At 41.8% G+C, this 23,058-nt stretch overlaps 1 protein-coding gene across 2 annotated transcripts in view; it reads right to left on the bottom strand.

Moving 5' to 3' along the window:
* POU6F2 (POU class 6 homeobox 2) overlaps positions 1–23,058 on the bottom strand; it is a 677,794-nt gene that overhangs the window by 75,477 nt on the left and 579,259 nt on the right. For both annotated transcript variants that reach the window (XM_063922531.1, XM_063922532.1), the window contains exon 6: positions 16,292–16,498. In XM_063922531.1, the coding sequence (XP_063778601.1) occupies positions 16,292–16,498 (207 nt within the window). The remainder of the gene's footprint in view (positions 1–16,291; positions 16,499–23,058) is intronic.

Here is a 23,058-nt window from a genome sequence, read left to right as displayed (position 1 = left end):
AAAACAAGCTTAACAGTAGATATTAGTGAAATGCTTAAATAAATCGAGATAAAGGTGGACTAGGAAAGAACCTTATTTGAATCTGCGGGACAAAGGAAGGGATACTACAAGCGTAATTGGGTGGGCACTGTAGACACCCCACTAAGTCCGGACATCGTGCTTTACTGTACCAAGGAAGTACTGCTGATCAATTATCCAGTGCGGAGAGTTTTTCCTTTCCACACAAAGGACTAATACCCGTAGTGATCCAGGGAGCGCACCCCAGCAAAACCACAGAATTAGGACTGAACTTTCTTGGGAAATTGATAACCATCCCAGCTGGGAGACTGCAGCACCTTTGAATTGAAGCGCCATCTGTACATTTGTTTCTGTGTATTACTGTAAACATTATCTAACCAAAAACCTCTTTTTTCACAGGTGTTTGCAAACATACCCCTTAGCCTAGAACACTAAGTTTTCCTAGTAGCAAAAATGTTGTTTTCCAGTGTAATTGCTCAGTTGCGACACCATCAAAGCTGCAACCACATCTAAATCAGGCCCAAGGCTTGTACCTGGGTGGCCCAAATGGTAAGATGCACTGCTCGAAATGTTAACTTATAAAACTCTAATATAGTCTCAATACTTTAATATACTCTCTAGATCAATGGTGGCCAACGCGTGGCTCTTGAGCCACATGCGGCTCTTTCTTCATTCTAAATGTGGCTCCCAACATTCAAAGTCACGTGACCACAAGAGATCTGTAAACCGCTGCACTCCAGCCAGACATGCAGCAACACTACGTAGACTGAGAACTGAGGGAACCAGATACACACGGGGGTGCTGGCTGGAGTGACACATGGGGGAACTGAAGTGTATTATGTGAATCTGGCTTTTCAATATATTTTATGCGGATCTGGCTTTTTCAATTATTTTATGTAGAAGTGGCTTTTTCATTGTATTTTATGTTGGATTTGGCTTTTGTAATGTATTTTATACCAGGGGCATGGCCTAGCAGGCACAAGGTCACACCCCATTTTTGCAAGTGCGCCTTCGGCTCGAAGTCTGCTCTTTGATGTACCTAACAAGATTTCTTGGCTCTTTGTCTCTGACTGGTAGGCCACCCCTGCTCTAGATGAAATATCTTTTCTTGTACACTCTAAGATTATTTTTAGTGTTCATTGGTTGCTACTAGTGTTGGATTATCAAATGAATACATGTGAGTTTAGAGCCTATAAAAAAGGCCCAGCCAAGAAAACAAACATATTTTGCAATTCTTTATTTTTTTAATACAGCATTTTCTGCTATTTATCATTACAAAAGAGGCATTTTAGCATAGTGTCTAACAAATCCTTGTATACTTGACATATTGTGATAGAAAATAGCCATTTCTGTGAGTAATAAGTAATGACATCAACTTGTACTGACACTCATTTAAACCTCTGAAGAAAGCATATTGAACACAGTGAAGAAACATGTCAGTTGATAGTGCCTATGATACTGGCTTGGACTTAACTTTACAGTAATGTGGAGTACGAGTTCATACTTAGCAGGTGCCAACAACTTATTTTGAAAAGGTTGAGATCACCCATCAGTTTATTATCACTTATACTATGGGGTTGATGTACAGATGTAGCCACGTTCATTGTGGCTGTGACTAGTCATGGGTGCACCTAGATTTTTGCAGTGTGTGTGTGTGCATGCAGGCGCATGTTTGCATATATTCGCACCTGAGACTCATGGCCTTTACGTGGTGTGATCGTGGGTGTGAATAGTCACAGCTGAGAGCAGCTTGATATCATGGGTAAGCTGAGTCCAGCTACATCTGTATCAAGCAGTGAAAATAGTGGAGAAGTGGACCAGTAGAGAAGTTGCTTACAGTAATCAATAGGCATTTAGATAGCATTTATCAAGTACATTCTAAAAAAAATGATAGGTCGAAGATGATTTTTTGCTATGGGCAACTTCTCCACTGGTCCATTTCACCACTCTTACGCTGCTTGATACATCAGCCCCAATGTATCTGTTGACTATGACAAACACACAGGTGGGAATTCTATTGCTGGCAAAGGCTGTGAACTGCTGTTGCCACTGCATTTAAATGCTTGCCCGGCCTTCTCGCACCATGATTTTCTCAAAAGTGCTTGCTACCCTATGGGGTAGTAAACACTTTTGAGTGAGATTCCACTGCCATAAAGCATGGCGGTTGCTGGTCATATTTGGCCAAGCAAAAAGAGTCACCCTCAATTGAAATCCCTCCACAGTATCTGGTCATGCATTATGTATGATTATTTACTAAAATATATTATGGGAATAGTGATGTAGCTCAAATCCTGAGCATAAATTACATGGAGGATTTTGATTTACATATTGTAATTTTTTTTTGAATTACAACATGAATAGCTATTTCATCTACAGTGACAAGATCATTTTGTATGTGTCACCATCTTCCCTGCATCAGGGCTTTGTTCTCTATGTTATCAACCTTTATCAACCTTTGCCTTATGGACAGTAGATTGTTTCATATCTCAGTGGCGCACCCAGGGGGGGGGTTTCCGAGCACCCAGAAACCCCCCTCCACTAAAAAACAATACATACATATAAACACACACACACACACACACACACACACACACACACACACACACACACACACACACACACACACACACGATATATATATATATATATATACATGTGTATATATATGTGTACTGTATGTGTGTACATATATATATATATATATGTGTGTGCATGTTTAATATGCTATGTATATGTGTATATGTATGTGTACTGTATGTGTATATATATATATATATATATATATATGTCAAGAATTACATATATATATATGTGTAGATATATGTGTATATATATATATATACACACACACACACACACACACAGACACACTAGTTTTACGGACCCAGCATATACTGGGTCACCTCAGTCCGCACCCCCGTGATTGGCTCCGCCCAGTTCTGGAAACCCCCCCATGCAAATCCTGCGTTTGCCACTGTATCTAGATTTGAAATATCAGTGTAGTCCCTCTTTTAATAGTGGTTTATATTATCCATCTGATACTGGAGATGTATAATTGAAATATGATCATTTGTATTGAACTTTAAAAATACTATTAATGTATGTGCATTATTAGATTTACTATTTGTGATGTATTTGTCAATAAATTTATCTACACATTCTGATTGTTTTTAAAGGTGTATCATTTTGAGTGATTCACAACAACTTATAACAAAGCTCCTTTATGCACTTTTTCTTTCAGTTTTTTTGGATGAGCCTTTCTCTGACGTCCTAGTGGATGCTGGGAACTCCGTAAGGACCATGGGGAATAGACGGGCTCCGCAGGAGACTGGGCACTCTAAAAGAAAGATTAGGTACTATCTGGTGTGCACTGGCTCCTCCCACTATGACCCTCCTCCAGACCTCAGTTAGATTTCTGTGCCCGGCCGGGCTGGATGCACACTAGGGGCTCTCCTGAGCTCCTAGAAAGAAAGTTTATTTTAGGTTTTTTATTTTACAGTGAGACCTGCTGGCAACAGGCTCACTGCATCGAGGGACTAAGGGGAGAAGAAGCGAACCTACCTGCTTGCAGCTAGCTTGGGCTTCTTAGGCTACTGGACACCATTAGCTCCAGAGGGAACGACCGCATGGAACTGGCCTTGGTGTTCGTTCCCGGAGCCGCGCCGCCGTCCCCCTTACAGAGCCAGATGCAAGAAGAGGTCCGGAAAATCGGCGGCAGAAGACTTCAGTCTTCACCAAGGTAGCGCACAGCACTGCAGCTGTGCGCCATTGCTCCTCATACACACTTCACACTCCGGTCACTGAGGGTGCAGGGCGCTGGGGGTGGGGCGCCCTGAGCAGCAATAAAAACACCTTGGCTGGCAAATATATCACAATATATAGCCCCAGAGGCTATATATGTGATAAATACCCCTGCCAGAATCCATTAAAAAGCGGGAGAAAAGTCAGCGAAAAAGGGGCGGAGCTATCTCCCTCAGCACACTGGCGCCATTTCTCCCTCACAGCTCCGCTGGAAGGAAGCTCCCTGGCTCTCCCCTGCAGTCTGCACTACAGAAAAGGGTAAAAAAGAGAGGGGGGGGCACTAAATTTAGGCGCAGTAAATATAATAGCAGCTATAGGGGACATAATTCAGTTAGTCCCTGCATTATATAGCGCTCTGGTGTGTGCTGGCATACTCTCACTCTGTCTCCCCAAAGGCCTTTTGTGGGGTCCTGTCCTCTGTTAGAGCATTCCCTGTGTGTGTGCGGTGTGTCGGTACGGCTGTGTCGACACGTTTGATGAGGAAAATTATGTGGAGGCGGAGCAGATGCCTATAGAAGTGATGTCACCCCCTGCGGGGCAGACACCTGAGTGGATGGTCTTATGGAAGGAATTACGTGCAAGTGTCGACTCCTTACACAAAAAATTTGACGACATGCCAAATGCGGGACAGCCGGCTTCTCAGCTCGTGCCTGCCCAGGCGTCTCAAAGGCCATCAGGGGCTCTAAAGCGCCAGCTTCCCTTAGATGGCAGACGCAGATGTCGACATGGATACTGATACCAGTGTCGACGACGATGAGTCTAATCTAATGTTCACTAAGGCCATTCGTTGCATGATTGAGGCAATGAAAGAGGTGTTACACATTTCTGATATAAACCCAGGTACCACTAAAAAGGGTATTATGTTTGGGGAGAAAAAACTACCCGTAGTTTTTCCCCCATCGGAAGAGTTAAATGAAGTGTGTGAAGAAGCGTGGGCTTTCCCCGATAAAAGATTGGTAATCTCTAAAAAGTTACTAATGGCGTTCCCTTTCCCGCCAGAGGATAGGGCACGTTGGGAAACACCTCCTAGGGTGGATAAAGCGCTCACGCGTTTGTCAAAAAAGGTGGCACTACCGTCTCCGGATACGGCCGCCCTAAAGGAGCCTGCTGATAGAAAGCAGGAGGCGATCCTGAAGTCTGTATATACACACTCAGGCATTATACTGAGACCAGCGATTGCTTCGGCATGGATGTGCAGTGCTGCAGCTGCGTGGTCAGATTCCCTGTCGGAAAATATTGACACCCTAGACAGGGACACTATTCTGCTAACCGTAGAGCATATAAAAGACTCAGTCTTATACATGAGAGATGCACAGAGGGAGATCTGCCGGCTGGCATCAAAAATAAGTGCACTGTCCATCTCTGCTAGGAGAGGCTTATGGACTCGGCAGTGGACAGGGGATGCAGATTCGAAAAGGCACATGGAAGTTTTGCCTTATAAGGGTGAGGAGTTATTCGGGGATGGTCTCTCAGACCTAGTTTCCACAGCAACAGCTGGGAAGTCAGCATTTTTGCCCCATGTTCCCTCACAGCCTAAGAAAGCGCCGTATTATCAGGTATAGTCCTTTCGACCCCAGAAAAACAGGCGGGGAAAAGGCGGGTCCTTTCTGTCCAGAGGCAGAGGTAGGGGAAAAAAGCTGCAACAAACAGCAGGTTCCCAGGAACAAAAGTCCTCCCCCGCTTCTTCCAAGTCCGCCGCATGACGGTGGGGCTCCACAGGCGGAGCCAGGTACGGTTGGGGGCCGCCTCAAAAATTTCAGCGATCAGTGGGCTCGCTCACAGGTGGATCCCTGGATCCTTCAGGTAGTATCTCAGGGGTACAAGCTGGAATTCGAGGCGTCTCCCCCCCGTCGTTTCCTCAAATCTGCCTTGCCGACAACTCCCTCGGGCAGGGAGGCTGTGCTAGAGGCAATTCACAAGCTGTATTCCCAGCAGGTGATAGTCAAGGTGCCCCTACTTCAACAAGGACGGGGTTACTATTCCACTCTGTTTGTGGTACTGAAACCGGACGGTTCGGTGAGACCCATTTTAAATTTGAAATCCTTGAACACATACATAAAAAAATTCAAGTTCAAGATGGAATCGCTCAGGGCGGTTATTGCAAGCCTGGAGGAGGGGGATTACATGGTATCCCTGGACATCAAGGATGCTTACCTACATGTCCCCATTTACCTTCCTCACCAGGAGTACCTCAGATTTGTGGTACAGGATTGCCATTACCAATTCCAAACACTGCCGTTTGGACCGTCCACGGCACCGAGGGTCTTTACCAAGGTAATGGCAGAAATGATGATACTCCTTCGAAAAAAGGGAGTTTTAATTATATCGTACTTGGACGATCTCCTTATAAAGGCGAGGTCCAAGGAACAGTTGTTGGTCGGAGTAGCACTATCTCGGGAAGTGCTACAACAGCACGGATGGATTCTAAACATTCCAAAGTCACAGCTGGTTCCTACCACACGCCTACTGTTCCTGGGGATGGTTCTGGACACAGAACAGAAAAAAGTGTTTCTCCCGCAGGAGAAAGCCAAGGAGCTGTCATCTCTAGTCAGAGACCTCCTGAAACCAAAACAGGTATCGGTGCATCACTGCACACGAGTCCTGGGAAAAATGGTAGCTTCTTACGAAGCAATTCCATTCGGCAGGTTCCATGCAAGAACTTTTCAGTGGGACCTCTTGGACAAGTGGTCGGGATCGCATCTTCAGATGCATCGGCTGATAACCCTGTCTCCAAGGACCAGGGTATCTCTACTGTGGTGGCTGCAGAGTGCTCATCTTCTAGAGGGCCGCAGATTCGGCATACAGGACTGGGTCCTGGTGACCACGGATGCCAGCCTTCGGGGCTTGGGGGCAGTCACACAGGGAAGAAATTTCCAAGGACTTTGGTCAAGTCAGGAGTCGTCCCTACACATAAATATTCTGGAACTGAGGGCCATTTACAATGCCCTAAGTCAGGCAAGACCCCTGCTTCAAAACCAGCCGGTACTGATCCAATCAGACAACATCACGGCAGTCGCCCATGTAAACCGACAGGGCGGCACAAGAAGCAGGATGGCGATGGCAGAAGCCACAAGGATTCTCCGATGGGCGGAAAATCACGTCTTAGCACTGTCAGCAGTGTTCATTCCGGGAGTGGACAACTGGGAAGCAGACTTCCTCAGCAGACACGACCTACACCCGGGAGAGTAGGGACTTCATCCAGAAGTCTTCCAACTGTTGGTAAACCGTTGGGAAAGGCCACAGGTGGACATGATGGCGTCCCGCCTCAACAAAAAGCTAAAGAGATATTGCGCCAGGTCAAGGGACCCTCAGGCGATAGCTGTGGACCAGGGCTGTCTTTTCGTATGGGCTCAATGGGCTCTTGCCCAAGGGCCCCAGGAGTATAAGGGCCCTAGGCTGATAGCTGAGGGTCCCCTCTTTCCAGGGGTACCAGATTTTTGAAAATCGGCACTGGGGAACCGGAGATATCCGACTTGAAAGCAGTGGTCCCCATCCAAGCCTGTTAATTGCTCTTTCCAGCCAGATATCTCAGGTTCTGTCTGACTTAGAGTTTTTATAAGGGTATAATCCTAAAGCTGTGACTCTCCACTTTTGGTGGATATTGGCAGCTTGTTTTTTCTATGCCCAGAACCAGAGATATCAGCCTTCAAGCAGCTGGTCCCTGCTCCAGCTCCACACGCCTAATATGCAGTTTTATATTTTCGTTGGTGAATTGCTCTGGCTCCTGAGCGCTGATCCCTAAGTCCCTAGAACCTCCTCCTGAAAGGTGGGACTCTCCAGTTACTTATACCATTGAAAGCTAAGAAATCTATTTTCAGGAACTTGAAATATCTGCATTCAAGCAAGCTGCACTCCCACCAGAAAATGATGAATATTAAGCCCACTCCACTATACACCCCTCCCCTGCGTATTAAACCCTGCCCTACCACCCTGGAAGTCATGTACCAGGGCTTCTTCATTCAGCCCAATGCCCCCTTCTACAGTTTAGCCGCATCTGTGCAGTAAATGAGTAATTAGCAGAAATTACTGCTCCAGGTCCTACATGCTGAGCGGAAGATAGAACACCCCCTACTGCCCACGGGACATCAAAGTTGCTGCTGATAGCACCCCCCACCCCTAAAACTGGAGGATGGGTAGGGGCCCCAGTGCATTGCTGTGCCCAGGGGCCTACACTGCTGTTAAGACGGCCCTGCTGTGGACGCTCTAGTGACACCGTGGGTGTACCAGTCGGTTTATGTGTTCCCTCCTCTGCCTCTCATTCCAAAGGTACTGAGAATAATAAGAAGGCGAGGAGTAAGAACGATACTCGTGGTTCCGGATTGGCCAAGAAGAGCTTGGTACCCAGAACTTCAAGAAATGATATCAGAGGACCCATGGCCTCTACCGCTCAGACAGGATCTGCTACAGCAGGGGCCCTGTCTGTTCCAAGACTTACCGCGGCTGCGTTTGACGGCATGGCGGTTGAATTCCGGATCCTAAAGGAAAAGGGCATTCCGGAGGAAGTCATTCCTACGCTAATAAAAGCCAGGAAGAAGTAACCGCAAACCATTATCACCGTATTTGGCGAAAATATGTTGCGTGGTGTGAGGCCAGGAAGGCCCCTACAGAGGAATTTCAGCTGGGTTGTTTTCTGCACTTCCTACAGTCAGGAGTGACTATGGGCCTAAAATTGGGTTCCATTAAGGTCCAGATTTCGGCTCTGTCGATTTTCTTCCAGAAAAAACTGGCTTCACTGCCTGAAGTTCAGACTTTTGTAAAGGGAGTGCTACATATTCAGCCCCCTTTTGTGCCTCCTGTGGCACCTTGGGATCTCAACGTGGTGTTGAGTTTCCTGAAATCACATTGGTTTGAGCCACTTAAAACTGTGGATCTGAAATATCTCACGTGGAAAGTGGTCATGTTATTGGCCTTGGCTTCGGCCAGGCGGGTGTCAGAATTGGCGGCTTTGTCATGTAAAAGCCCTTATCTGATTTTCCATATGGATAGGGCAGAATTGAGGACTCGTCCCCACTTTCTCCCTAAGGTGGTATCAGCTTTTCACTTGAACCAACCTATTGTAGTGCCTGCGGCTACTAGGGACTTGGAAGATTCCAAGTTACTGGACGTAGTCAGGGCCTTGAAAATTTATGTTTCCAGGACGGCTGGAGTCAGGAAAACCGACTCGCTTTTTATCCTGTATGCACCCAACAAAATAGGTGCTCCTGCTTCTAAGCAGACTATTGCTCGCTGGATTTGTAGCACAATTCAGCTGGCGCATTCTGCGGCTGGATTGCCGCATCCTAAATCAGTAAAAGCCCATTCCACAAGGAAGGTGGGCTCATCTTGGGCGGCTGCCCGAGGGGTCTCGGCTTTACAACTTTGCCGAGCTGCAACTTGGTCAGGGGCAAACACGTTTGCAAAATTCTACAAATTTGATACCCTGGCTGAGGAGGACCTTGAGTTCTCTCATTCGGTGCTGCAGAGTCATCCGCACTCTCCCGCCCGTTTGGGAGCTTTGGTATAATCCCCATGGTCCTTACGGAGTTCCCAGCATCCACTAGGACGTCAGAGAAAATAAGATTTTACTCACCGGTAAATCTATTTCTCGTAGTCCGTAGTGGATGCTGGGCGCCCATCCCAAGTGCGGATTGTCTGCAATACTTGTATATAGTTATTGCATAACTAAAGGGTTATTGTTGAGCCATCTGTTGAGAGGCTCAGTTATATTTCATACTGTTAACTGGGTATAGTATCACGAGTTATGCGGTGTGATTGGTGTGGCTGGTATGAGTCTTACCCGGGATTCAAAATCCTTCCTTATTGTGTCGGCTCTTCCGGGCACAGTATCCTAACTGAGGTCTGGAGGAGGGGCATAGAGGGAGGAGCCAGTGCACACCAGATAGTACCTAATCTTTCTTTTAGAGTGCCCAGTCTCCTGTGGAGCCCGTCTATTCCCCATGGTCCTTACGGAGTTCCCAGCATCCACTACGGACTACGAGAAATAGATTTACCGGTGAGTAAAATCTTATTTTCAGTTATATGTTTAAGAAGAAATGACTATACGTAATTAACCTCCAATGTCTGAAATTATTGCAAACCACTAAAAAAACTATTTTACTTTATGTAGAAACTAACAGATAAGTTCTTTTGGAGATATTTAAAGGTACAGAAAGTCTTTTTTATTAAATAATACATTGCCGAGTATAGAGTATGCTGACACAATATAAATAAAGGCTAATAATAATAATAATAATAATAATAATAATAGATAATACCCCTATGCAGTCAAAGGCACATGCAGGGGAGGGTGGTTCCAGTTGCCCGGAAACGACCCATCCCCACAGCCAGGCCAGTGGCCACTAAATAAAGGGCAGAACTGCTGCACATGCCTAGTGGCAGCGGATTTTCCTACCACGTTTGCTGTGTGTGTGTGTGTGTGTGTGTGTGTGTGTGTGTGTGTGTGTGTGTCTGTTGATCTGAGAGCTCAATTATAGCACTAGAGAGATAATCTGGTAAATTGATCATTGAGCATGCATAAGTCTGAAGTACTGTACTGTATTACATAAACTGCACTTTGTTTGGGGCAGGCTATAGCTTGTTACATGCTAATTATGCATCATTCATTGGCTGGCGGCAATCGATCTAAAATCAAACATTAGTTAACCCCCTTCCAAAAATCCTGCATTCACCTTGGAAGTGCATTGTGAATGATAAAGATATTAAAGATCACTGAACAGTTTTATTATAATATAAAACAACAATGTAGCACTATATTTGTAATCTAAACTAATGTATAGTTTATTTAGATTTTAACATGTTATATACAGATAATGTATTAATATATTTCCAAACTATTATGTTTTTGTAATTAAGAAAAGTACTAGAAATACAATAACATTTTTACTGACATGAATATCATTTTGCAATATAGAGAAAAACAGGCAAATTTTCTGTAATAAAAAAAGATTGTTTTATATAATTGCAATAATGATAATTGGAACCGAACCTGTCTGAACTTTGAGATCGGATCCAAGTCAGGCTCGGTTTTGCTGACTCAGTACCAAAAATGAGGCAAAACGTCATCATCCTGCTGTCGGATCTCGCAGGTAATGGATTCTATATAAGAGCCGCGTGTCACTGCCATTTTCACTCCGGACTTAGACAGTGCACAGTAAGGACATGTTCCTTCCTTCTGTGCTGTAATCTGATAGGCAGGTTAGGGAAGGGGGGCAGGAGACAGCAGAAGGGTTGTTTTGCAGGAGGCAGGAGAGTTGAGTTCGGTGCTTGCTTATACTGTGACTGTGTATAGGTGTGCTGTGTTAGGGCTCTGCATAGTGCACTGCATATAGCATACTGTGGCTGTGTATAGGACCATGTGTTCTCTGTCTATAAGGGGCTGTGTGACTGTGTGTACAGTCATGCGTCACATTACTAGTACTACCGTACACTACTGCTATGCATATTCTGTGTGTCATCCAGAAAAATAAATATATTTCTATTGGTGTGTAACTCAGGGACTACTAGTAATGCCGTACACTACTGCTATATATATTTGATTCATTTGGGCATCACTATAACTGCCGGTGTGTGATATAAAAAATAATAATACCTATTTTGTCTCATTTGTGCGGCACTGTGAGCACAGTGTGTGATATAAAAAATAATATATATATTTTGATTTAAAGTAAATTTTTTGTGCTGTGTTATCCCAGTATACATCAAGTGACTGCAGCTGCTCCGTCCATCTAGGGGTGTTCTGTCAGTCCACCCAAAATAAAAGACATCTTTTTTATATATTTTTTAGACTTTGTGCTGTATTCTCCCAGAACATCCAGGCATACTCTGTCCATTTCAGGGTGTGGTGTCCATAGCTCATATTCTTATGTTATAACTTATTGTCCTATTTTCATAATTCTTCTTATCACCACATTATGATTAATTCAAATTCATATTATTAATAATAATTAGCTACATTTTAATTAAATTAATATAAATAAACTCTCCACACTTATATACTAAAATTTCTGCATATTGAAGATATATTTTAGGAAATGAAGAATTTGATCCTAAATAAATAAAATAAAATAAAATAAAAATAAATTCAATTAAATAAATTAAATCTAAAATATTGCCTTTTTTAATTCTTCTTTGCCTTAATCATCTTTTTGTGAACTGAAATCTTGAGCCTTGCCTAATGCATTGTTTTTTTTTAAATATATATTTTTAAATATTTTGTCCTCCCAGTGTATACAGCCAAGGGTTGCTGCTGCTCCATCCAGTTACCTTGGTGCAACCTTTTGGCCTAAACTGGATACAAACAATATTGTGAGCTGCAAGGTGTTCAGAATAGTCTGGAAATGAGTGGAAATTAATATTATTGAGGTCAATAATACTCTAGGAACAAAAACACTCCCAAATTCTGTTATTTTAGCTGTTTATGATTTTTACCCAATAAAATACAGATCCAAAACCAAAACCCGCAAGGGCGGTTTTGGCAAAACCAATACAGATCCAAAACACAAAGGAGATATAGATCCAAAACCAAAACACAAAACCTGAAAAATGGCCTGGCGCACACCGCTAATAATAATAATAATAATAATAAGAAAGCTTTTAAAAGAAACTTTTATTTAAATATTTTATCTCAATGTTATGAAATTAAATATTCAGTATTTAGGCCCCTATTTGTAAAAGGAGGACTATGACTTCTGCCTATATAACAATATATATATATATATATATATATATATATGCATGTATGACCGGCACTCCAACAGCACAACATAAATACCTGGGTGCCCTCCCGTGGCACTACAGGGCCCAGCAGACAACACAACTTGGTGGGCGGCACTCCAAGGATTTGTAAAAGATTCCACAGCTACACAAGCTTTAGTGATCAACGTTTCAGACGCCTTTATTTGCGCCTTTCGTCATCCTGATGAAAGGCGCAAATAAAGGCGTCTGAAACGTTGATCACTAAAGCTTGTGTAGCTGTGGAATCTTTTACAAATCCTTGGAGTGCCGCCCACCAAGTTGTGTTATATATATATATATATATATATAGAAGCCTATTTAACAGGCTCAGTGCCAGAACAGGAACCTCTGTCTCAACTCCTATATCTATCCCTATTTTATCAAAGACTCTAAATAGAAAGAAAATCCTTTATTATTAAAACAAAGCATTTTTGCATAAATTAAATACATATTATTTTTTTTTTATTTTTTTTACTTTTTAGTTAGTTTGACATGACCTGTCCCTCACAAAACCATGCTGTTTCCTATTAATAACCTTACCAAGTACTCCTGTATGCTATCCCTTATTATAACTTCCAATATTTTCCCCACTATGGGTGTCGAATTTACCAATCTATAATTACCAGGATGAGTTTTAATTCCTTTTTTAAATATTGGCACTACCTCTGCTGTATGCCATTCTTTTGGTAACATGCCTGATGTAATTGAAACTTAGAAAATCAAATCTAAAATATTATAGGCCTTGCTAGTACTGAGTTAAGCTCCATTAGAACCTTTGGGTGAAGTCCATCTGGACTAGGGGATTTATTTATCTTAATTTTGCTTAGTCTCTCCTAGACTACTTCCTCACTTAAACAAGTACTCAGCAACTGGACGTTATTATTGCTATTGTTGTGTACCTCCATCTGGTCCTCTCTAGTAAACATTGATTAAAAAAATGTGTTCAATATTTCTGCTTTATTTTTGTCATTATTAATCAAGATGCACAACTTGCCTTTAAGCAGTCCTATATTGTCTTTTTTTAACCTCTTACCACTTATATACTTAAAAACCTTTTTGGGGTTTGATTTACTTTCCTTAGCAATTTGCTTTTTGTTTTCTATCTTAGCTGCCCTGATTTATTTTTTGCATTTTTTTTGTTACATTACTTGTAGTACTGGAATGACTCTGTCTTCCCGTTGGATTTAAACACTTTGAAAGCATGCCTATTTTTATCCATTTCTTCCTTAACCTTCTTATTAAGCCACATCAGTTTGAATTTAATATTCCTGCATTTACTGCCCATGGTAATGAACTTATGAGTATACTTATTGAGCAAAATTTTAAAATATCCCACTTTTTAGCAGTGTTCTTACCATGACACAAACTTTCCCAATCAATGACCTTTAGTGCTCATTTCAGCATGTTGATTTTTGCTTTTCTAAAGTTAAAAGTCTTAGTTGAACCCTTATAGTGATGTTTTTGAAAACTAATATCGAATGTGATCATATTATGGTCGCTATTTCCCAAGGTCACCCCTACTTTAGTATTTGATATAATCTCCACATTATTAATTAGTACTACAGTAGGTCCAGTATAGTACTAAATTTAGTTGGTGCCTCAATTACTTAAGACAAGTAGTGATCTTTTAGCATATTTAATAACCTGTTTCCCCTAGCTGTATCACATGATTCATTGTTCCAATTTATATCTGGATAATTAAAATCCCCAATGATAAGGACCTCCCCCTCTCCTGCAGCTTTTTTTTATTTGCTACAAGAGTTATAATTCTTCTGTCACACTAATATCCAGCAGTTGTAGTATGGATATGTTACATACAGTATGTGTAAAGGAGATCAGCACTGGATGCCAAATTGGTTACAGACATCCTATTGCTGACAACCAGTATTATTAGGCAATAGAGAATCACTAAGGAGCCCTGGTGATATTTTAATGTAAATTGTGAGGGGAAATATTTTGTTATTGCTGTAATAAGTAGTCTTGGTAATTAGCTCTGTTAATGTTAATTTACATTTTTATTAAATGTATATAGCAAAGATTTTCTCCAGAATATAAATATTTATTAATTAAAGACTAATTATAATTTATTTATTTATTCTAAAGTAACTATTTTTATTACATATTATTTAAATGAAAATTGCAGGTATTTTTTTTAAATTAAAATGGTGTAAGTGTAGAAGAATCCAATAATTTCATTTACAAGATTTATAACTTTTCAAGTCAATGTTGACTTAAATTGATGACATAAGCATAATGTACATGCATGTAAAATATATGCAAAACCATACATATAATAATATGTATGTAATACGTATGAAAGATACACCTGTATAGTCTGGAACATTGGTTCTCAATTATATTTAATTTTATATAATAAATGATGCAACAATATCTAGACAATTTATACTGTTACATTTATAAAATATGATTAGATTCAGAGGAGAGAAAAATCTAGTGGAAAAAATGTTTTTTTGCTTTTATTTTATAGTAGATAAAACTTTATTTGATGTTAACGATCAGCAATTTGGTGTGGGGTGACTGTAGCTGAAACAGGCTGAATGATTTAAATTAATGGTTTATAAATGTGGATTTACATTGCTTTTGTATTCTTCTAGTGCCTTCTAAAGATGACAGGGTTACAAAGCTGCACATCACATTAGTAACATGTCGTCATGTTGGTTTCTACATTATGTTGCCCCAGTTCTGATTGTCGATCTTTTGATCCTCAATCACGCATAACCAACAACTGCAAAAGCAATAAAAATAGTCCCAATATCCCTTTACTCTCATGATTAGCTGAAGCTATAAATGAGACTACAATGAGCAGTATTTTAGAAGAGGAATGGAAAAGAGGTACATGATGTAATATGGCCCTTACACAGCACACATCATTCTGCCATAACTGGGACTAAATTCCTGTATTCATCCTTATGCAGAGCTGTATGCATCGTTGCAGTGCACCCTCCCCTTATCTGTATGCTTAGCTTGGTAGTCGTTATAATTATCAGGGAGCACTTACATCAGCCTATATATTGGTGCAGATGATACGCTAAAGCTGGGTGCACACCCTCTGAAGATGTGACCCAACGACACTGCAACACACCTTTGTATACACTAAACGAACCATTGTATCACAGCGCAATGTATCATTACATGCTGCATTTAACAACACTGCGTCGGCCGTGGAATCATCCCATTGGACATGCAGCACATCCAATGGGATAAGTCAGTGAACCACGGCAGTGAACAAGGATGATCGTGCAGATAGGTTGAAATTACCAATATAGTTTTAGAAACTCATATTTACACTTCTGTCCAGCTCTGCATAGCCTGCAGTTCTATTCACAAATCTCCTGTGAATATTGCCTATGTGAGAACGCCCTATTGCTACCCAGTTACGTCTCATCAGTCATAAATGGCGTTGCAACTGAAATGCGTGCTACTCTGCATCACACCTATTCGCATATTCCTGGTTCAGGGACATGATAACTTTAGACACACACAAGATATGCTCCGCAAACAGGCACATGTCCAGCCTCAGGTCCCTGGTGTTAGCAGGGTGCACTGAGTAAATTAGTCTCACGTTGTGTAGTCAACAGGGGCTTTCCAAAGTTTAGTCCAGTTGTCATGAAATTATCCAGTAACCCTCTGTGATCTCTTCAAAAGTAACAGTTTCTAAGTTTGGAAACTACTTAGGACTTCTATAAGTTATATATGGTACAAGAAAAGAGCAATTTACCTGTTGTCCTGGTTTGAGTGGTGAAAGTGTTATACCCTGGGTATTGATCACTGGCAAAATCTGATTCCCTATTACAGTGGCAATGATCTGTCCCTGGGCGTTGGTCAGTAGTTGGGGCGTAATGGGCTGCACTTGAAGTCCCTGAGCTCCACCACCTGCTTGATTGGATGATACTGGATTTGGCATGAGTGGAATTGTTCCAATAATCTGAAAAACAAAAATGTCATATTTATCATTAGTAGTATAGCATGGGGAAAAAAAACCTCATTAGTAAATATATTGTTTGGTGGAATTATATCCCCCATACTCTGTTTTTATAGAGATACAGTATTAATTCTGTTACACATACTCTGTAACATACAGTATAGGGCTGGCAATGTGCTGAGTCAGAAACTTCTATATTCACCAGAAGTATTTTTGCATGTTTCAAGGAAGATAACTGCCTTTGTTGAATATAAAAGATAGCCATCTTCTGGCTATGATTGGGTAGCTGGTACTTGTCATACGATTTACAATTATAAATTCCAGAAGGAATTCAATGTACAAAAGTAATTCCTCACATTGAGTATAAGAGTATTGTGTATCGTGCAAAGTTAGGTTGTCACATTTTGTATCTGAAATGTTGCCAAGTCAAACGGGTTTGTACAGGAAGCCTATATATGGCCATGTATTTTGTCTCTCTCTGGGGCAAGAAACTCTCAACAGCTTAAGAGTATGTGAACTTAAAAATTACTATAAAGTCCTAACTAGAGGAGTAGTGGAGAGGTACTTCATTATGATAGATCTCCCACTTCATTAACAATATCAGAGTTCCATTGTTCTATCCATGTACTGTAACTCTCAGACACTACAGCACTCACAGCACATAGGGTATACTACTGGATTACCTGCACAGGGTCATATAGCAACTTTGTAGGAATTTAAAAGGACAAGACACACAGGGTTTGGAAGCTCAGTACTGTGTAACATCTTAAGGTATCCAGGGTGTCCTAACAAGATATACTGGAAAGCGGAGTTTTGTCCTCGCTAGCTGGATGATAGCTAATCACCCCCCACCCCCCGCAGCCTAACCCAATGTCCCCCCGTAAGTGCCTATACGTACCCCCCCCCCCCCCCCATCCAGCCCAAACCTGCCCGCTATACTTACGGTCGGGTTGTCGTCTGTCGGGATTCCGGCAACGGTCTCCTGACTCTGTCGGGATTCTACCATCGGCATTCCGGCTGCCAGGATCCCGACAGCTGGCATCTAACTGTATCCCGTTGTAAACTGTAATAATACACTGGGATACCTAGAGAGCTAAGGCACCACACCCAGGTATATCACAAAAGTGTTCCTTGAATTATGACTGTAATCATTGCATTAATAAGAACAAAGAAAGCAAAGGGGTTTCATTTCAACAAAGATGCAAATCATTTTATTGTTTTAATTTAACTTTTTTTGTAAAGTTGCAGAAATATGTTTACTTTAATATCCTGGTAGGACTTGCTCAGTGGATTTCTCATTGTTAAACTAAAACTTAGATTCCATTTTTACAAATGGTTAGCTTCAGTGCTTTCTATTAAGGTATAGCATCATTGCTTGTTTAAGGGAATTTATTAATTATGTTTTTAATGTGCAACATTGATTCTTGCTTCAATGGGGGGGGGGGGGTTTAATGCTACTGAGTCAGGGCATACAGATGCTGTTTTACTGATTGGGGTAAGGGGTGCTGCTTCATTGTTTGGGGGCATGAGCACTTTCCTAATTTTTGGCAATAGTTGCGTACTGTATATGGTAGAGACTGTGTCGTGGTAAATTGGATGGGCTCTATTCAATAATACAGTTAATGTAGCCCTGTCATCATGTATGTTTCTATTATAGTAACAAGTTTATTAATTCACATGTACCACCAACAGAACAAATTAACAACCTGGGGCAGGTGCTATTTATATTGTTGAATTACAACTTCCTGAATATATGACCCAGAGCCATGCTGGCACACCTACAATATAAGATAGTGGCTAGTAAATTAGGCTTGAGCCTAGTTTATTATCATCTTTTGATAATCAGAATGTTGACAGTGTAATGTCAACCAGGGAATGCGGACATGATAGTAATGTTAATAAAAGAGTTTTCCCCATGTCAGAATTGAGGGCCTCCAGGCCACTGTTGCATCCTTTTATGTAGTGGCCTCTATGATTAGTATCAGCCCTTCCCCTAGTGTAGATGCATGCACCTGAATTTACAAAGACTGAGATGCCCACTTTGAGTGTCTTCAGATGCTGTAATACTGAGTGACCATTAGTCACACCATTGAAACTTGCACCAGCCCTATGGTGTTTGTACATTTTCTGTCTGAGTATGGCCTCCAGTAAGCGATTAAGTGTCCATGTATGCAACCACTTCAGCAACACGACCGTGACATTTCCATAACATGCCCATAAGACAGACCATCTCCATGTATCTGATCAGAGACTTCCCAATCATCACCCAGGGACATATCCAATACCAAGCGTTCAACAACAACTACACCTCTGTGCGTAAACACATGTGCCATACAAGTTTGTAGAGATATTCATGCAAATGCAGTAGCAAAAAATTGATCAACTCTGTGAACATTGGCACTACATGGGACTCAAAATCAGGCTCTATAACTTTACACATGGTGCTGTACCATCATGTTTACAGTTTAGAATGTGGACACCATTAAAATGCATTCAATAATATCACAGCATTTTCTGGATGACATCACCATGTCAATGTTTTGGCTGTTGATGAATTAACCTCCCTATGAGCCAGTAGTTTGTACCAGTGACATGCTGTCAGTTGCGGCATAGTCTCACCTGTCATATTCAAGTATCCTCCAGAGTTCTGACTGATTAAAATGACACAAAGAAGATATTTAGAACTTCTAAATATCATCTTTGTATTATTCTAAATATTTTATAGTAAAAAAACAATACATTTGCAGAGCTCCACTGGAAATACAGGGACTGAAAGGTAAAGACAATAGGTGAGGCAGCTATGAGCTCAGGCTCGCATCTGTAATAATCTGGTGGTGGGGCCACACTGTGACCTATAATACTGCAAAAAAAAGCAAAAAGGCAGTGGCTTCATGTAGTGTCAAGTGACCTATCAAGGAAGTTCCCCAGCACCCAAACAGGAGCAGCCAACATGAAGAAGCTGATGATCAAGACGGCTAAAATGCAAGACAGCTAACATGAAGAGGAACATGCTGGTGAGTGGTTGCTGGCCCAAGGGCAAAAGGCTGGCCCATTCCCCCTGCCATAGGGAGGAAGCTGATAGGCCCAACAAGATTTAGGATGCCTCAAATGAGGTCCTGAAACATGTTTTAGGGGCTTATTTATCACAATCTGCATCACAGATGTGGATGGGATGTGATAAATTGCCCAAATCTGCAATGCAATAATTGAATACATCACGGGGATGTATCAATTATCACAGGTAGGGACAGCGCTTGTAAGAAAGCTGCTCAGGGCATTTTCCGCCTACCCCCCCTTCTTTACTTGACCTTTCCAGTTAAGAGGACACTAGAAACGGTGATTGGTGTGCTCCAGTTCCTCTGTGCTGTTGCTGTGTCCCATGATCAGTAAAGTGAGCAGAGATGTTGGTACTTTGCAGCATTGGAGATCACTTTGCTGATCAAATGACAAGGTCACAGCAGCACAGGAACATATAACCAGAGCTCCCCAATCACCGGTCTCTATAGATGGCTCTATACATCACGCAGCGAGATGCCTGGTGTGAGTGAACTGACAGGTCCCGTGCAACTCCGCTAGCATCTGGCATCTTATTTGCATTGCTATGCGAATGTGACACACAAGCAGACTATGCTGATTAAAATATGTGGCATTCCTGTATTCTGTGCACGTCTGCAGCTGTATCTGCATACAAAATGCTACATTACAGCGTTGTGGCCAAGATGCATTTTCGGCAAAAATGAAACAAAAAAGATTCTTGATGCTAGAAGATTCTCATCTAGCTTGGCATACCAAGAGGGGCAGTTTGGCGTGACTGCAGCAAAGATGTATGAGGACACACTGTAGGTGCAAGTACAGCAAGATTTTTTATTATAATTTTTTTTACACAGTCTAGCAGACACACATGGCTGATCACAGAGGCCAGATCCAAGCTCAGCTTTCACTGCCCTCAAGCATAGAGGGCTGTGCAGGAATACTGGAACCAGAGGAAATCCTGGATAATGCTATCTCAAGATAGCGTTATTATCACAGGTCTCCCTCCAGTATTTTTTTTGCATTGTTGTTTTAAATAAATTTGGATGGATCACATTTCCCATTACAAATATGGGAAATGCGATCTGCTTACTAGAAAAATTAGAATTTAAATGCTTGTAGAAGAATTTAGCAAATTCTTCTCCAATTGGCAATTAGTACGTTTAGGTGATAAATAAAGTGAATAGGGTATGAAAATACCCCTTTCACATTATTTTAGTAAAAATAATATTGATAAATATACCCAAAAGTGTGTTGTTTTTTTAGTGCAGTATAGTGGGTTAGAATTATAAAGTATACATAAGTAAAGTGTGTTTTAACCACTTGCCTAGCATGGTCGCATCAGATGCGACCACATCAGTAAGTGCCTTATCTGTCCTGGTCGCACAGGATGTGACCAGTCCGATAAACAGTGTGTGCAGCTGCAGGGAAGGGAAACTTCCCGCTGCTGCTGCTCTCAGAGGGACTGGAAGGTCCCTCTGCCTCCCTGCACCCTCCCCCAGTGTTTGCCATGCTGCCGATCACTACTGATAAGCCAGCATGGCAGGACCCCCCACCCGGCAGCTGCAGACAATAGCAGCTGCTGGGGAAGTGTAAATTAACCCCCCAAGCACCCTCTGTGTACCTGGTGGCTGTCCCGGTTTTTAAAATGAAAGCCATGATGGTCATGATGGTTCCGATGATCACATTGTTCTGATGGTTATGACCGAAGTTCCGATGTGTGGAAAAAAATGTATCCCCAGCCATTGACTTCACCACACGTCACTGATTTGTACTACAGTATACTACAGATAGAGCCGCACTCATCTAGTGGGGCTCCATCACTGGCGTGCACTCCTGGCTGGACTAGGCAATCTGGACCCTTGTCCCACTATGGGAGTGCACAGAGACAATCCCATTAAAGTGAATGGGGCACGTGCGCGTCTCGGATGCTTGCACTCCCCAGATGCGGCGATGGGCACAGACCGAGCCACGATTAGCATGGCTCCATCTGTAGTTTTGTTTGGACTGGCCACAAGTGGCATGATCTATCCACCCAATTTTGGTGACAATAACAGGCCAATTTGATCCCACTTATGTTTGCCATATTTTAATAGATGTGAGCAGTAATATATCCTGGCCTGTTTTACTTCCTGAGATATGTGTTTGAGTTAATTGTAAGAACACATTTAGTATTTACTACTGCAGAAGTAAAGTAAGTACTGTAAATTACTTTAGATTCCACATTTCAACATTATTGATTGTAATTTTGTATTAATGGTATGCTGACATTTCCAGGCATTTAGGGATTATCTGCACTATTGAAAGTCAGTATTTCAAATCTCATAAGATATAAAAGTTTTGAGCATATGTATCGACTTCACTATTTGTATATTGAATGTTACATCATTTGAAAAGGACAGTTGTTAGTATGCTGAAGGAAGCAATGTAAACACAATCACCTTTTTTTTTTTTTTTAAATACAGGAATTTAAGTATATAGAATAACTGTGATGGACTTAATTTGCAACTTTGAAAGAGGCTGCATATTGCGATTTTTCGAATACTGTGCATGTGTCATGTACTGTATATGTGTCTTTGCCAACACATAATGTAGTCGTCAAATTAGAATCAAAGGGGTAAATTTACTAAGATAGGAGTTCTAGTTAAGATGGGATGTTGCCCATAGCAACCAATCAGATTTTACTTCTCATTTATCTAGCACCTTCTAGAAGATAATACCTGGAATCTGATTGGTTGCTATGGGCAACATCCCATCTTAAATAGAACTCCCATCTTAGTAAATTTACCCCAAACTATTTAAAACCTCTCCTTTGCATCATCCGGTGCCAGAGCATTTGGTCTCTTTCTTTTCCCCAGCGTTCCAATTATAGTGTCTGATTCTTCCTCTTTGGTAGCAGCCATCGCTTGTAGTTCTGTTGACAAATATGTGACTAAGGGGGAGATGTATCAAGCCTTGGAGAGAGCTAAAGTGAAGAAGTTGCCCAAAGCAAGAAATTAGCTCATGTCATTTATTTAGTACATTCTTTGAAATGACAGTTTGAAGCTGGTTGATTGTTTTGGGCAACTACTCTCCACTTTGCCTCTGTCCAAGAAACCTAATTATTATCATGGGCTGGATGAGCACTGATAATGAAGTCACTGTGAGAAGCCGTGGTGGATGCTAAAACACAATCAGCTTTCCCTACATCTTTATCACTGCTATTGTACTTCCTTAGCAAATAAACTTAGCACTGCCGAGTCTGACTTGGGTTCATGCATGTGCATAAGAACAGAAAGTCAGTAGCGGATCTTGCTACGTCAAGCAGGATTTTTGCCCGGGGTGCCGCCTTCCGGAGGGCGCTGCCGCCGTGGCATGATCCGCTACTGGTGCCACCAGGAGCTGTGTAGATGCCTGGTGCTTTGCGGTACACGATGAAGTCATCGCGAACCGCTCTGCATTGTGGGAGCAGCACATAGATGCTAGAGGTCATAATTGACCTCTAGTATCTATGCGGTGCTATGGGAGAGACACATGACGTCTCTCCCATAGAT

The sequence above is a fragment of the Pseudophryne corroboree genome, chromosome 5 (assembly GCF_028390025.1).
Source record: "Pseudophryne corroboree isolate aPseCor3 chromosome 5, aPseCor3.hap2, whole genome shotgun sequence".
Classification (NCBI taxonomy): Eukaryota; Metazoa; Chordata; class Amphibia; order Anura; family Myobatrachidae; genus Pseudophryne; species Pseudophryne corroboree.
This window is presented reverse-complemented; position numbering and strand designations above follow the sequence as displayed.